We start from the raw sequence: 15636 nt of genomic DNA, 5'->3' as shown, positions 1-15636 counted from the left end.
TATTGATCCATGCTCTAAAAGAAAACCCGTATTTGCACTTTTTTCTCTTTTTTTTTAATTTGTAAATGAAGTAAAAATAAATGTTGAAACAACGCGTTGAGCTTTTTATTTATTTAACAGCATTAAACACACGTCAGTTACACTCAAACCTACTGAAGTAATACCGTTCATTTCCCTCAGGAAAGACTGCTCCTCTCCACATGACATCATTAAGATGAAGAATAAAGTAAATACAACATTTAGATAAACTGCTGGTGAGAAAACTCAAAGCTATTTTCAGACGTCAGTGCAGAAGACGTGTCGACTCCTCCGGTCCTTCCCTCTTCTTTCTCCTGCTGGCTGGCTAGACTCCTCCTCCGGCGGCAGCGGTCCTCCCCTCCTTCTTCTTCTCCTCCTCCTCCTCCTGCTCCTGCTTGCTGGCTCTCTCCAGGTCAGAGTAGAAGTCCAGAGCTCGTCTCACCGGCTCCAGGAGATGTTTCTGTGAACCAGAAGACTTCAGACCTCCAGAGCACAGGAAGCTCCCTTACTTACTTACTTGAGCCCTCACTTGATCCCTTACTAGCTCTCTTACTTGATCCATTGTTTGCTCCCTTTCTTACTTGCTCCCTCATTCCTTGTTGCGGCCTCCTACCTCCAGCGCGGGGAACAGCTTGGTGACCTCGGTGAAGAGCGGCAGCAGGACGAAGCGGATGAAGCCGGTCTGAGAGGACGGCTTGGACACTTTGTCCCGGTCCATGAAGGGAGCCACGGGGAGTCCTTTCAGCTTCTCCGTGTCGCTCTGCACGACAACAACAAGCGTCACGCTTTGACCCTCTGACCACGTGTCACTTCCTGTGCGTTGATCCGTGAGGGAGGGGCCACCTGGTTGAAGAACTCCTGCAGCAGACAGTCCAGCCAGGGCTCGGCCACCGCCATCGGCCTCGCCTCGTTGGAGATGTCGCTCACCTTCACCAGGATCTTCATCAGCTGGAAGCACACGCACAATAACCTCTACACACATCGACACACACTGACACACACCGACACACACCGACACCTCTACCCGCCCCTTCCTGCTTCCGTTACCACTTCCTGGTGCTCCTTGTTGGTGAAGTTGAACACCGGCACGATGCTCTTGAACTTGTTGAGGATGTCGTTGTGTCGCGCCATGTCGGTGGCCAGAATGCAGCTGGAAGAGGAGATTATGGTGGTGAGCGAGGAGGGCGGGACGAGGAGAGAGGGAGGCGGGAGGTAGTGAGGAGAGAGGAAGCGAGGCGGCGTCTCACCGGATCATTCCTCCCCGGATGTGCTTGTACTGGTCGCTGCTCAGGTTCTTCAGGATGTTGCACTCCGGCTGCAAAGAGAAAGTCACTTTTTCAGCACCTTTTCGAGTGATCGCAGGACGGGAGACACGAGCGGCCATTTTATTAAACTTTCAGAGCAAAATACATAACGGACCCCTCATCAAAGACTTTGATTTAGTCCTGATGATAATTGTATGAACGTAAAGTATTTGTACAATAAAACAGTGACTAGAAACTAGCATATCTAACCTATGAGAGCCTCCCTTTCACTGGCGGCGTCCCACAAGGATCCAGTCTGGGTCCCCTTGTTTTCCTTATGAACATGAATAGATCTTATTCATGCTTCTTGTATGTTTTGCTTCCATTTGCATTTAATCTTGTGATGTTTACTTCAAGTTGAAGTGGATCTATTTCTTGCCTTTTACTCGGAAATATAACTTTTTTTGACAAATCAGATTCAGTTTGCATCACGATCATGAACTCAAAGGAGTTTACGAATAATGTTTCTAAACTGGTGACCTCACACGTTGTTTATGATATAATATCTGAATATTCTGCGTATTCTCGGTCAGATGGAGTTCCCTATATTTATATTTATATATATTTACCTTGGCCATGATGCCAAAGGCGACGGCACAGTGGTGGTTCTCCAGGGGGGAAATGTCATTGTAGCGAAGAGCCAAGTCGGTCTGAGCGTTGATCTGTAAACAACAACAACAGCAGCAGGTGAGCGGGCGGCGCGCTGGAGCGGCGTGCTGGAGCGGCGTGCTGGAGCGGCGCGCTGGAGCGGCGCGCTGGAGCGGCGCGCTGGAGCGGCGGGCAGGACGTCCGGGAGCTCACCTGGAAGCTGTTGTTGTAGCCCGGGTGGTCGAGGTCGTGGCACAGAGCCGACGTCAACATGATCAGCAGGTCGATCCTGGAGATCTTACTCCTGAGGTCCGTCAGCCAGATGAGCCCGTACATCTGGAGCAGGAGACACCAGTAACACCAGTAACACCAGTAGCACCAGTCACACATAGATGGACATCAGCTAAGACTTTCATATACTGAGAGGTGGAAGAAGTATTGAGATGATTCACTTGTATTTATTCATTTTAAACTGAAACAACCACATGCATGGAATATGAAGGTTGATACGTTTGACTTTCAGCTGACGGTCAGAGGTCGCGTACCATCTGCGTGACGCAGAAGCAGTGCCTGAAGTTGTGGAAGGGGATGTTGTTGTAGTGGCAGAACACCTGGAACAGGAAGTTCTGCAGAACCTCCAGCTGGATGTGGAACGCCGCCAGGAAGTCCAGGTCTGTAAACATCACCTGCAGGAGGACGAGCATCTCGGCCTCCTCCCACTGCCTACACACACACACACACACACATACCTGTGAGTGTATGTCTGTGTGAGTGTGTGTGTGTGTGTGTCTGCACTCACTCACCAGTTGTCAAAAACAGGAGTCTTCAGATGCTCCCTCACCTCCTCCGTCACCTGCAGCGAGCTACGGCAACACAGAAGGGACACACAGGGTCAGGCCGCGGCCGCCTCCTCCTCCAGAAGGACCCTCGCGAGTAGCTCACCTCATGTTGAGAAACTTGCGGCGGACCTGCTGCTGCTGCTCATGCGCGCTCAGCTGGGAGCTGCTGGGCTTCGGGGAGCGTTTGGAGAGCTGGTGGTCTCCGTCCTCCTTGAAGAGCCCCACCCAGCTCAGGTGCTTCACACTCTGGAGGGACAGGAGGGGATGTCACCGGGGCCCTCACGACACATGTCACATGACACATGTACATGTATGTGTGTCATGTGACACGTGTACATTCAGAGACAAACCTCCAGCTTCTTCTTGAAAGACTCCACTTGGCTCATCAGGTCGCAGACGGCCTCCGGCGGTTCCCCCACGTCGTCCAGGACTTTGCTCTCCAGGTGAAGCAACCTGCAGACAGGAGAGCAGCGTGAGGCTTTGTGTCTTTGTCTCTTCGTCTCGCTTCAACAAAGCCACGGGCAGCACTCACCTGTGCTCCATGGCGTCCAGCTCCTTGGGCATCCGCACACCTGTGGACCAAATAAAGAACAACATCATCCGTGTGAAAACATTTAGAAGAGACGTTCATCTTGGTTTTTACGTCCGTTTAAGCTGCTTGATGCAACATGGATGCAACATTTTAAGAGCCCTGAACTGGTGAAAATATAAAATATAAATGAATGTTTCCTTCGAAGAGGAGGAGGAAGCTCACCCTGCTGGTCTGACGCCACCGCCTCCAGCCGGTAGTAAGAGTCCTCGCTGTTGGCCTCCAGCTGGGCGGAGATGTTCAGCACGCTGCCGCTCATGCTGTACATCTTCAGGATGTGGTGAGGCCCCGCCTCCGCCGCCGCCCGGAACACATCTGTCAGACGGAAGAAGAGGGACCAGGGGGATCAGGATCAGGGTATCGGGACCAGGGGGATCAGATGAGAACCTGTTAGAGCCACATTGAGGTCCGGTTCCCCCACAGGAGCTAGAGGAACTGGAAGAGCATCACCAGCTCCTGTTCTGCAGGACAGCTGCTTTCAACATCAGAGTACCAGGGGCGCGAGATGGACAGTAAAATAACAAACCGAAACTTAAGTTTGCCTTATTCTCCAGTGTGCCATCTCTCTCTCTCTCTCTCTCTCTCACTCTCTCTCTCTCTCTCTCTCTCTCTCTCTCTCTCTCTCTCTCTCTCTCTCTCTCTCTCTCACCTTTAACATCTGCAGCTGAGCAGTCGACTCCAAACTCTGCTTTCTCCAGCGTCCCGTTGACCATGAAATGGATGATTTTGGTCGTCATCCCGCAGCCAGGTGGGTCGCGACCCGCTCCAGCAGCGTAGAATGAGGCCTCTTGAGTCCGACACGAGCACCTTGAGCCTGTGAGGGGTCACCTGCAGCTGACAGAGAGCCCACCCACTCACCACCCGTCCAGTCCTCCATTCCCACTCAACAGGCCTCATTGGCAGGACAGTTGACTTGATTCATTCATGCAACGCCCCATTATGAAAGAGAAGGAAGTACCGTTAGATAAATAAATAGATGAGTGAATAAAGAAAGAAATACAGTAAATAGATACTTACATAATGATACATTTTATTTGTATATTGCTTTAAAAGATACTCAAGGACCATACAAAATAATAAATGTATACTTACAATACTTAAAAAAAACTGTTTTTATCTACTGAGAATAACACAAGATACAAGTCTCAATAGAAATGTTTTAGTGAGACAAATAGATATCGATTAGATATCTACCAAAAGATCTACTTTTAATAAAAAAAATTAAAAATAAAGTATCGAGAATAAACAGACATTAGTCTAAAATACATGTTTTTAATATATATATATATATATATATATATATATATATTTATATATATATATATATCACAGTGAAATAATGTTAAATATATATCTACATTTTAATACTGTATATTAAAATACAATTATACAACTGTGGTGTCGTTGCGCGTTCCTGCCGGCAGGTATCGCTGTTCTGCGGCTGTACTTCGCTGCTGGGCTCTACGGCGTCTGCCGTGGGACATCCCGTGATTTACTCTGTGAAACGATGGTCGTCCTGGTCTTCTAATCCCGCGCACGAGCCGCGAGCCGCCGTCGGAGGGATCGAGACGCGGACTAGAGGACGAACCGCGGACGATTATTCACCGGAAGTAACGGAAGTCTGGAGCCGGAGGAGAGCGTCGCAACTCTGGACTTTTTCTTTTTCTTTCCGGTGAGTGTAACCGCTAATCGATCCCCGGATTGATAAGTAATGAATCAGCCGGCTATGAACGGGCGAGTTACGCTAAGCTAACACTAGCTTGACTGTAGTTAGGGTAAAAAGAAGCTTAAACGTCTAAATAAACGGGTTATACGTCGTTACGTCACTTTACGACCTGTTGTGTCACTTTACGGCCGCGTAGCAGCGTCTCAGTGTTCAATGTGCCTTAAAGATGTGTTCCCGTTGAATATGGAGCACCAGTAAACACCGGAGATTAACTTTGTGTTGCAGCGACATGAGGCGCGGCGGGGCGGCGGCGGGCAGCGGCTCAGGGCTCGGTTCCGCCTCCTGGACCCTCACAACCGGACAATAGACCAGCAGAGAGCTGCGTAGGAGAAGCGCAGGAAGCTGCGCAGGAGACGCGCAGCATGGAGCACCTGTTGGAGCTGGTGCTGCAGAAGGACCTGGGCAAGAGGCTCCAGGTGGGCCAGGAGGTCTCGGAGCTGGTTCTGGACGAGGCCCAGACCCCCGACATGGAGCAGGACCAGACCCTGCTGGACCGCATGGTGGACGCGGTGGCCGGCTCCTGGGTCAACTCGAGCAACTTCAAGGTGACGTCACGTGATGCAGTGGACAGGTGTTGTGCAGAAGGTTGACCAACAGACCAGAGGGTCACGTGATTAACTCTTGCACTAGCCACTGATTCTCTATTTACACACAGGAACTTCCATTTAAATCCTTTAATTGGTTGGTAGCCTCTTGCATTAATTTCAAATAATGGAATCGAATAATAATATTATTCGATTAATAATATTTAATGGTTGTTATTTATCAGTGGAGACGTATAAAGCAAACGCACTAAAATGACAGAATTGTCAATGGAGTTTGGTGTGGAACACACAGACACACACACACACACACACACACACACACACACACACACACACACACACACACACACACACACACACACTCTCTCTCACACTCACTCACACTCACTCACTCACTCACTCACACAATATCTCTATCTAACTGGGCCAAGGCTTAATTTACCAGCTCCATTAGCCCAGTTTCCTTGCTTCCTGCTCGTTCGTCGTCTGTCCAAGATCCCAAAATATACATTCAGTTCCTCATGAAGGAAGCAGATAGAGAGAACATTCATGACAACACCTTCTAAAAGGAAGTTACAGGATAGTTTAGAGAAAGACCTGTTTTTATAATATACTAAAACCTTTTCAGTGTATTAAATACACAATACATGACAGTATGTTGAGATTACTTTGCATACATGTATAATACATATTTAAATATGTCTACTTTCTAAAATGAACAGTAAATTACAGTATTTTATTGAGTACTTGTACGAAAACACACAATACATGACAGTATTTTAAGAATACTTTGCATTCATGGATATAAAAAAAATGTCTAAATTATATAACAAATTACAGTATTTTAGTACTTTGCATAGAGGTATATTAAATATAGAGTATGTCTATTACACAATATATGACAGTATTTTAGGAGTACTTGAATATGTACAGTATATTGAATATATAGTATGTTTAAAACACAATGCATGGCAGTATTTTGGGAGTACTTATATATTGTATATTGAATATATAGTATGTCAAACACAATGCATGGCAGTATTTTATCTTATACATGTGTATTGAATATCTAAAATCTAAATGTAATTTTTGATGTAGTAAACTGTCCTTCACCACGCGTCATACCACCCGTCCCCCCCAGATGGCGCTGTGGGCGCCATGTTTTTTTTCTGTCACTTCGTGTTAATTTTCCCTCCGGGTAAAGAGAGATTTTTCCAAAAATTGCGTCATAGCCCTCGCGTGAGCGCGGGTGACGCGCATGTGTCGATATGGTGTCAGCGGGGAGGCTCTCACGAGACGTTCATTGAGTTTCCCGCGCCACCCCGAGACAAGGAAGGTTAGCGTTTCGTCACGCAACGGCGCTTTGATAAGGCGACACAGCGTCTTCTTTCGTGGTGGCGGGTTCTTAATGTATTCAGTGTTTGACGTCACAGGGCGGGCCCGCGTGGCTGTGTGTGTATTTCAGTGCACGAGACGTTTCATTGCGATTAGATTCACTTTATTTGGGCTGCAAACGCTTGCTGATTACCCATCATGCTTTGCGGCCCAGCATTCAAATCCGCTGCACATGCGCGTATCTCGTGCTGATCGTGTGTGTGTGTGTGTCTGTCTGTGTGTGTGTGTGTGTGTGTGTGTGTGTGTGTGTGTGTGTGTGTGTGTGTGTGTGTGTGTGTGTCTGTGTCTGTGTCTGTCAGGTGGTTCTGCTGGGCATGGACATCCTGTCTGCGCTGGTCAGCCGGCTGCAGGACAGATTCAGGACGCAGGTGGGGACAGGTGAGCCGTCATTAATACACTTTTACAGTATGTAAAGATATATGTTTATGCATATTGATGCATTTCACTGTATTTATGCCTTGTTAAAGTGTGTGTGTGTGTACATATATATATATATATATATATATATATATATATATATATATATATATATATATATATATATATATATATATATATATATATGTGTGTGTGTATATATATATATATGTATATATATATGTATATTTATATATATATTTTTATATATATATATATATTCTTTTCCCTGACATTGTGTTGCTGGTCCCAGTTCTGCCGAGCCTCATCGATCGATTGGGAGACTCTAAGGACCCGGTCCGGGACCAGGACCAGGTCCTGCTGCTGAAGATCATGGACCAGGCCGCCAACCCACAGGTCCAGCACACCTTTCAATAACACACCTTCACCATCCTCTTTCTCCAGACTGACTGTGTGTGTGTGTGTGTGTGTTTCAGTTTGTGTGGGAGCGCATGATGGGAGGCTTCAAACACAAGAACAACAGGACCAGAGAAGGACTCTGCGTCTGTCTCATCTCAACCCTCAACGTGTGAGTATATTCATCATAATAAACTACATTTATATATGTGTATGTAATACTCTTTGTTTATGATTGGTTATTGATCTGTGTGTGGTCTCCTCAGGTTCGGCTCTCAGAGTCTGACGCTCAGTAAGATCGTTCCTCACATCTGTGACCTTCTGGGAGACCCCACCAGCCAGGTAACACTGAGCCTGCTGCCCTCTGCTGGCCGCACCAGGAACTACACGTCCTCTCAGGGAGGAACACAGACACGTTCTACATCTATTAGGACCTACTTTCTCTCTCTCTCTGACTCGCCTAAAGAACCTACTTTCTCTCTCTGACTCCCATAGAGGACCTACTTTCTCTGACTCCCATAGAGAACCTACCTTCTGTCTTTGACATGAACATGAGTTGTGTGTCTGTTGTGTCTTCAGGTGCGTGATGGCGCCATGAGCTGCCTCGTGGAGATCTACCGCCACGTGGGGGAGCGCGTGAGGATGGATTTGGGAAAGAAGGGCCTTCCTCAGTCGCGGTGCGTTCAAGTGCCACCTGTGAAAACCAGTGCACTGTCTTACCAGCAGTGCTAATAGTGTGTCTGTGTTGTGTTATCTCAATCTGTGCAGGCTCAACGTGATCTTCAGCCGGTTCGACGAGGTCCAGCGGGCAGGGGCCATGGTCCTGTCCCCGGTGTCAGGTGAGTTCATGAACTTCATAAACTTTGATGTTACACGCGCTGCATGCTGTTCCTCCTGGTTATCGCTGTGACGCTCCGCCCCCTTGTGGTCACGTGACTCTGCTTTCCCTCCCCAGACAAGAACCTGGAGGAGGGAGACTCCGGCGACGGCGGCCGCTCCTCTTCCTCGTCCAGAGGGAAGCAGGCACTGAGCGCGGGGCTACGACGCCCCGCCCCCTTTACGGGCGCCAGGTCTGCAGGTGAGAGGTCACGAGACCCCCAATGACAGAACTACTGACATTTACCATCACACTGTGTATTAACGTTTACCTTCACACTGTTGTTGTTTATTAACGTTTACCTTCACACTGTTGTTGTTTATTAACGTTTACCTTCACACTGTTGTTGTTTATTAACGTTTACCTTCACACTGTTGTTGTTTATTAACGTTTACCTTCACACTGTTGTTGTTTATTAACGTTTACCGTCACACTGTTGTTGTTTATTAACGTTTACCGTCACACTGTTGTTGTTTATTAACGTTTACCTTCACACTGTTGTTGTTTATTAACGTTTACCTTCATTCTGTTTATTATTGTTTTCTTCATCTGTTATTTACTTATTTTCTTTTTATTTGTACATTTTTATTCGGCTGTCTTTTTATTTTATTTTCATTCACATATTTTGTGCATTAATTCATTTTTTTTTGATCAAAGATGTCCTTTTATTCATAATGTCGTCTGCAGGGCGCGATGCAGCTGGAGCCGTGGACGAGGACGACTTCCTGCAGGGCTTCCAGGACGTCCCCACGCTGCAGGTCTGCTCAGCTCCTCCACACCTGCATGGCGTCTCTGCAGTGTCTCACCCTCTCACCCTCTCACCCTCTCACTCCAGATTTACTCCAACAGGGAGGTGGAGGAGGCCATGACGAAGATCAGAGAGGTGCTGTCAGACGACAAGCGGGACTGGGAGCTCCGGGTGGCGGCGGTAAGGCGTCTCTGCGTTTAAGGCCCCTGAAACAGGGTCTCCCTCTCACTCCCCTGAGGCCCCGCCCCTGAAACAGGGTCTCCCTCTCACTCCCCTGAGGCCCCGCCCCTGAAACAGTCTCCATCTCGCCCCTGCAGCTGAAAAAGGTGCGCTCGCTCCTGCTCGCTGGCGCCGCCCTGCTGGACGTGTTCCCGCAGCAGCTGCGTCTCACGGAGGCAGCGCTGAAGCTGTCGGCCAAAGACCTGCGCTCTCAGGTGGTGAGAGAGGCCTGTCTCACCCTCGGGTAAGTCTCACCTGTCTGTTTGTCCTCACACACCTGTCTGTCTCTCTCTGTCCTCACACACCTGTCTGTCTCTCTCTGTCCTCACACACCTGTCTGTCTCACCTGTCTGTCTCTCTGTCCTCACACACCTGTCTGTCTCTCTGTCCTCACACACCTGTCTGTCTCTCTGTCCTCACACACCTGTCTGTCTCTCTGTCCTCACACACACCTGTCTGTCTCTCTGTCCTCACACACACCTGTCTGTCTCTCTGTCCTCACACACCTGTCTGTCTCTCTGTCCTCACACACCTGTCTGTCTCTCTGTCCTCACACACACCTGTCTGTCTCTCTGTCCTCACACACCTGTCTGTCTCTCTGTCCTCACACACACCTGTCTGTCTCTCTGTCCTCACACACCTGTCTGTTTCTCCTGTCTGTCTCTCTGTCCTCACACACCTGTCTGTCTCTCTGTCCTCACACACCTGTCTGTCTCTCTGTCCTCACACACCTGTCTGTCTCTCTGTCCTCACACACCTGTCTGTCTCTCTGTCCTCACACACCTGTCTGTCTCTCTGTCCTCACACACACCTGTCTGTCTCTCTATCCTCACACACCTGTCTGTCTCTCTGTCCTCACACACACCTGTCTGTCTCTCTGTCCTCACACACCTGTCTGTCTCTCTGTCCTCACACACCTGTCTGTCTCTCTGTCCTCACACACCTGTCTGTCTCTCTGTCCTCACACACCTGTCTGTCTCTTTTTCCTCAGACACCTGTCTGCGGTGCTGGGCGGCGGCTTCGAGCACACGGCGGAAGCCGTGATGCCCATCCTGCTCAGCCTCGTGTCCAACAGCGCCAAAGTGATGGCGACCTCTGGCACGGCGGCGGTGCGGCTCATCCTGCGCGTGCGTGAGGTCACTTCCTGTCGTTTACCTTCCTGTTTGTGTTGACGTGTGTTGACGGACAACTGTTGTTGTGTTGCAGCACACTCACTCCCCGAGACTCCTCCCCATCATCACCAACAGCTGCTGCTCCAAGTCTGTGGCGGTGCGCAGGTCAGTTACTTCACGAATATATATATATATATATATATATATATATATATATATATATATATATTCACATTTATTTCATAATATTATTTTTGTTTTATTTACTTTCTGCTTTTATATTTTTATTTCATTTATTTTGCATTGTTAATTATATATTATATCGTAATGTATATTGTCTTCATGAATATAATTTAGTTTATTATGTTTCTGGTTTCAGGCGCTGCTTTGAGTTCTTGGATCTGCTGCTGCAGGACTGGCAGACCAGCTCCCTGGAGAGGTTGTTGTTGTTGTTATTACATGGCGTACAAATTAGTACAAGTACACAGACGTAGTGCATGGGGAGGGGTCTTTGTGCCTCCTGAGAGAAACCTGAACACCCAAATACCAGAGAGTCTGGTTCTCATCTCCTCCTTGTCTCCTCTTCCTCCTCTCCTCCTCATCTCCCCCTTCTCTCCTTGTCTCCTCCTCATCTCCTTATCTCCTCAGACACGGTGGCATCCTGATGGAGACCATAAAGAAGGGCGTCCACGACGCCGATGCCGAGGCTCGCTGCGTAGCCAGAAAGTGAGTTGCACCTTTTCCCACAATCTCCCTGACCCCGCCCCCTGACACTAACCCCACCCCCCAGCGCAGGTAGTGGTCACTCAGCCGTTTCCCCGCAGGTGTTACTGGGCGTTCCACGGCCACTTCCGGCAGGAGGCGGAGCTTCTGTTCCAGAGTCTGGAGCCGTCCTATCAGAAGGCTCTCCAGGCTCACCTGAGGAACGTAGGCCACGCCTCCTCCTTGCTACCAGTGTCCGACCGCTCCTCCTCTTCCTCTCAGGAGAGCCTCAGGTGAGCTGCTGCTGCTGCTGCTTCTTCTTCTTCTTTCTCTTCTTCCTCTTTGTTTACAGATGTTTTTGTCTCCACAGTCGACCGCTTCCTGTAAAAAACTCCTTCGGCTCGACGCGCTGTGAGTCTTTTATTAACTTGTATAATATGATATTAGCAGGGCTCTCAAGTTTTGAAGACCGGCAAGAGTGACATATATCAGTTGACGGTGCCCATTTCATTTTTTTTGATTGGCTCATGACTGCTTGATTCCTCCGCGGTGAGGGCAGCGCGACAGCTCATGTCCGCGCGCTGCGGCTCATTAAATAGCCTGGAGTTTTTTTTCAGGGTGAGCAATACGATGTGTGGCGGGAGGGCGTGACTTAAGACTGAAATGCGTGACACTGGAGAGCCCTGTATTCGTCCTGCAGCTCAGACTCTGAGCTCTGAACCTTTGACCTTCTGTCTGCAGCCGCCGCCAGCCGGCCGCCCTCCTCTTCCTCCCTCCAGCGCTCTCGCAGCGACGTGGACGTGAGCGCGGCGGCCTCTGCCGCCGCCCGCACCAGGATGCCGTCCGCGCCCAACGCCCTGCAGGCGCCGGGCTCGCCCTTCAGCTCGGCCTCGGCCCTGCCGCCCGGATCCTACGCCTCGCTGGGTAAGATCTCAGTGTGGGACTAGAACCATGTGATCAATACCTAGACCTTTCAGACCTCGTTGGGACTAGAACCATGTGATCAACACCTGGTCCTGAGTGTTTTTGTGTCTGCAGGTCGAGTTCGGACCAGAAGAAGTTCAGGAAACGTCCCGCCGGCGGGCGACAGCAGGGGGCGGGGCCGGGGGCGGAGCCAAAGGAAAGCAGCGTCCCAGTCTCAACGTGAGCGCTACGTCATAAATATAATTAGATGAACATTTAAGTCTATTTAAAGTGTTTGATGAGATGATAAAAGTGTGTGCAGTAGTTTTTAACATTCCTTCATGTTCTCCTGCAGCCGGCAGCCGGTCCGGCTCCCCCGGCCGCCCGCTCGGCTCCGCCTATGGCCGGATGGCGAGGCCGGGCGGCGGCGCCGTGGACAAGAGCCGGCCCCGAGGCTTCCGCAGCCACGGCTGCAGCCGGGAGACCAGCCCCTCCAGAGCCGCCGCGGGTGAGCTAATGTTCACATAAACCTTACATATTAACATGAATATTAAAGGTCCACTAACTCTCTGCAGAGCTTCAGGGGTCTGGCTGTCTGTGCTGCAAGCTAACCTCTCCTCTCACGCTGTTGCTCGTCTACCTGTCTCTCGACCTGTCTACCTGTCTCTCTACATGTCTACCTGTCTGTCTACCTGTCTGTCTACCTGTCTCTCTACCTGTCTCTCTGCTGCCCCTGCAGCCCAGAGTCGGATCCCTCGGCTCAGCATGAGTCAGGGCTGCAGCCGAGAGACGAGTCGTGAGAGCAGCCGTGACACCAGCCCGGCCCGGGGCTTCTCCCCGCTGGGTGAGTTCTCTACTTCCTGGTTCTCCTTCTACTTCCTGGTTCTGTCTGCTCGCTCCGTGTTCCACTTCCTGGTTTTGCGCTCGCTGCTGGTGTTTCAGTTCCCTCCCCTTCAGCTTTGTGTCTCCTCTGACTTTGCGTCCTCCTCCAGCGGCGCGCCGTCACAGCCGCTCCACCGGCGCCCTGCCGTCTGAAGAGAGCTGCTCAGGTGACCTTTGACCCCGGCGCCCTGCATGTCCTCCGCGCGGGAAACGACCTCACGTTTACTTTGCGGCTTCTTCTCTCCCCATCGAACGTCATGCTCATGAACATCGCTGACTCTTTCTTGCTGTGTTTTGGTTCTGTTGCTGCACGGTGCCGGTCTTTGGGTCTAAACCTGAACCCATCCTGTTGGACATGTGGTCAAATCCCCTTCAAACTAACGCGCTGCCCGTTTCCCCTGGCAGACCGGCTGTCCCATCAGGCTCGCATCTCGGCCTCCGTCAACGCCATGAAGATCCTCGACACCGGCACCGACGTGGAGGCCGCCGTCGCCGACGCTCTGGTAGGAACCGGCGACCGTGTGGCGCCGTAGAGTGTTAAAGCAAATGACCTTCCGATCTCTTTAGGCTGAAATAAGAGTCGTTGTCCTGCAGTAACGCCCTCTGTGCTCTTTCCTCCTGGACCTTTACATCCCAGCTCCTAGGGGACTCCAGGAGCAAGGTACGAGTAGTTAAACTCCCCGTCTGCATGCAGCGCATGACCTTGACCTCTGACCTCTCTCTGACCTCTGAGCCGGTCGAGCCGCAGCAGCGTCCACGTCCTGTCCCGCATGACCCGCCTTCTGTCTCCGTAGCAGCATGCTAGATCTGCTCAAACTCGCTGCGTGAGTGACCCCCGAGCCGCTAACCCGTCGTCCTCTCTCTCCTCGTGCTCAGCTGCGGCCCGCGAGGCGGCGGTTCGAGTCCCCGGGCGTATACTCGGACGATGATGCAAACAGCGACGCCTCCAGCGCCTGCTCCGAGCGCTCGCACAGCTCACGCAACGGCGGCGCGGCGCCGAGCTACCTGCGCCAGATGGAGGACGTGGCCGAGGTGCTGAACCGTTGCTCCAGCGGCAACTGGTCCGACCGGAAGGAGGGGCTGCTGGGCCTGCAGGCGCTGCTGCGCAGCCGCAGGCCGCTCAGGTGAGGCCACGCCCTCACAGCACACCTGCCCTTTCTGTGGAACAGGTGGCGCTAACATCTCTGCTTGTTTGCAGCCGCGTGGAGCTGAAGAGGCTCTGCGAGATCTTCACCCGCATGTTTGCAGACCCTCACTGCAAGGTGAGCTCAGGGGGAACCGCAGGAAGTCAGACTAGCTAGCTAGCTAGCTAGCTAGCTAGCTAACTTGCTAGCTAACTAACGTGTGTCCTCTTGTTGCATGTCTGCCCGCTGCTGTGGACGCTCACAAACACCAGAGAGTAAGTGTTTCCTTCATAACTCCTCCATGTTTTCTCCATGTTTCCTTAATGCTTCCTGCGTGTTTCCTCCATGCTTCCTCCGTGTTTCCTCAGGTCTTCAGCATGTTCCTGGAGACCCTGGTGGACTTCATCCCGCTGCACAGGGACGAGCTGCTGGACTGGCTCTTCGTGCTGCTCACCCAGCTGCTGAAGAAGATGGGCGCCGACCTGCTGGGGTCCGTGCAGGCCAAAGTCCAGAGGGCCCTGGACGTCACCAGGTGGGTCACCCCCTTTGCTTTAGCAGAGAGTCACATAGTCTTTCCTTTGAGTCATAAGCTCTTATAATCCCTTATAAGGTCCGACAAACCCTTATAATTCCCTGCAGAGAGTCCTTCCCCTACGAGCAGCAGTTCAACATCCTGATGCGCTTCTTGGTGGACCAGACGCAGACGCCCAACCTGAAGGTGAAGGTGGCCATCCTGCGCTACGTGGAGGCGCTGGCCCGCCAGATGGATCCAGCTGACTTTGTGAACTCTAGCGAGACCCGGCTGGCCGTGTCGCGCGTCATCACCTGGACCACCGAGCCCAAGAGCCACGACCTCCGCAAGGTGGGAGCAGAGGAGGCGCTGTTTTTTTTTTCCCCATCCCTTTCTGTTCTGCCTTCTCATCTTGATTGTGTGGTTTGGGGCGCCGCCCCTCAGACCCTCCACGGCTGGGGTCAGCGTGGCCTCTCTGCCCGGGGACGGCCAGCTGGAGGAGTTGTGCAAGCAGGGAGCACACCGCCAGCAGGGGGCAGCGCGCCTCTGCATGACCCCCCATGTGCATGGAGGAGGAGGAGGAGGAGGAGGAGGAGGAGCTTCTCACGTTGTTTTTTAACTTTCTGCACGTTAAGATTGAACTTCTTCTTCTGGTTTCATGCATCTTCTTTACGTGACTCGACTGAGGGTTTTTATTTTAACGCTGTAAGGAGTTTGAATCGTTTAGTTTCTCATAAACTGTCTGTAACGACTTCATCACCTTTCGTCCCGTTCCTGCAC

The 15636-nt window shown here is 50.9% G+C and overlaps 2 protein-coding genes and 1 non-coding gene across 16 annotated transcripts in view; 1 reads left to right on the top strand and 2 right to left on the bottom strand.

The window, feature by feature from the left end:
• Positions 1-96: 96 nt before the first annotated feature.
• Positions 97-5271, bottom strand: LOC137794216 (high affinity cGMP-specific 3',5'-cyclic phosphodiesterase 9A-like). 4 transcript variants are annotated; one of them, XM_068590917.1, is made up of 15 exons: positions 4722-5271; positions 3988-4172; positions 3504-3653; positions 3282-3321; positions 3100-3202; positions 2853-2995; positions 2714-2773; positions 2456-2633; positions 2124-2246; positions 1892-1984; positions 1266-1333; positions 1066-1168; positions 862-966; positions 632-778; positions 97-478 (listed from the first exon to the last, which is right to left on the bottom strand). In XM_068590917.1, exons 2-15 carry the CDS (start codon positions 4073-4075, stop codon positions 344-346), a joined length of 1536 nt encoding a protein of 511 aa, XP_068447018.1. In that variant the 5' UTR covers positions 4076-4172; positions 4722-5271; the 3' UTR covers positions 97-343. The 4 variants fall into 4 exon arrangements, with proteins under 4 accessions (XP_068447018.1, XP_068447019.1, XP_068447021.1 ...); XM_068590918.1 differs by having other exon boundaries at positions 4730-5271; XM_068590920.1 differs by having other exon boundaries at positions 363-478; positions 572-778.
• LOC137794215 (CLIP-associating protein 1-B-like) overlaps positions 4812-15636 on the top strand; it is a 16739-nt gene continuing 5914 nt past the window's right edge. For 2 of the 11 annotated variants that reach the window (XM_068590909.1, XM_068590905.1), the window contains exons 1-29: positions 4812-5010; positions 5290-5609; positions 7304-7382; positions 7675-7778; positions 7859-7950; positions 8045-8120; positions 8358-8455; positions 8547-8617; positions 8734-8856; positions 9343-9413; positions 9491-9583; positions 9721-9866; positions 10614-10749; positions 10829-10899; positions 11114-11173; positions 11383-11460; positions 11559-11729; positions 11807-11847; positions 12178-12360; positions 12475-12579; positions 12695-12847; positions 13079-13183; positions 13332-13388; positions 13627-13724; positions 13859-13882; positions 14098-14345; positions 14420-14483; positions 14618-14877; positions 14985-15207. In XM_068590909.1, the coding sequence (XP_068447010.1) occupies positions 5427-5609; positions 7304-7382; positions 7675-7778; positions 7859-7950; positions 8045-8120; positions 8358-8455; positions 8547-8617; positions 8734-8856; positions 9343-9413; positions 9491-9583; positions 9721-9866; positions 10614-10749; positions 10829-10899; positions 11114-11173; positions 11383-11460; positions 11559-11729; positions 11807-11847; positions 12178-12360; positions 12475-12579; positions 12695-12847; positions 13079-13183; positions 13332-13388; positions 13627-13724; positions 13859-13882; positions 14098-14345; positions 14420-14483; positions 14618-14877; positions 14985-15207 (3213 nt within the window). In that variant the 5' untranslated portion in view covers positions 4812-5010; positions 5290-5426. Of the gene's footprint in view, positions 5011-5289; positions 5610-7303; positions 7383-7674; positions 7779-7858; positions 7951-8044; positions 8121-8357; positions 8456-8546; positions 8618-8730; positions 8857-9342; positions 9414-9490; positions 9584-9720; positions 9867-10613; positions 10750-10828; positions 10900-11113; positions 11174-11382; positions 11461-11558; positions 11730-11806; positions 11848-12177; positions 12361-12474; positions 12580-12694; positions 12848-13078; positions 13184-13331; positions 13389-13626; positions 13725-13858; positions 13883-14097; positions 14346-14419; positions 14484-14617; positions 14878-14984; positions 15208-15636 lie in introns of those variants that run through there. The other 9 variants (XM_068590916.1, XM_068590907.1, XM_068590914.1 and 6 more) reach the window with 6 other exon arrangements.
• Positions 6820-6947, bottom strand: LOC137794332 (U4atac minor spliceosomal RNA). Its single transcript, XR_011078293.1, has one exon. It is a non-coding gene; the product is annotated as a U4atac minor spliceosomal RNA (small nuclear RNA).

The sequence above is a fragment of the Clinocottus analis genome, unplaced genomic scaffold, assembly GCF_023055335.1.
Source record: "Clinocottus analis isolate CAN_PGR_092001 unplaced genomic scaffold, fCliAna1.0.p SCAF_24, whole genome shotgun sequence".
NCBI classification, from domain to species: Eukaryota; Metazoa; Chordata; class Actinopteri; order Perciformes; family Cottidae; genus Clinocottus; species Clinocottus analis.
The sequence above is the reverse complement of the archived record's forward strand: the minus strand, read 5'-3'. Positions and strand labels throughout refer to the sequence as shown.

What these genes read in the sequence shown, in the direction of transcription:
- LOC137794216 (XM_068590917.1), bottom strand. Translation starts at nt 4,075, where the DNA reads ATGACGACCAAAATCATCCATTTCATGGTCAACGGGACGCTGGAGAAA. An exon ending in GCTACAACAACAGCTTCCAG is followed by an intron (nt 1,985 to 2,123) that starts GTGAGCTCCCGG and finishes TGTTGTTTACAG; the next exon opens with ATCAACGCTCAGACCGACTT. An exon ending in ACAAGGAGCACCAGGAAGTG is followed by an intron (nt 967 to 1,065) that starts GTAACGGAAGCA and finishes GTGTGCTTCCAG; the next exon opens with CTGATGAAGATCCTGGTGAA.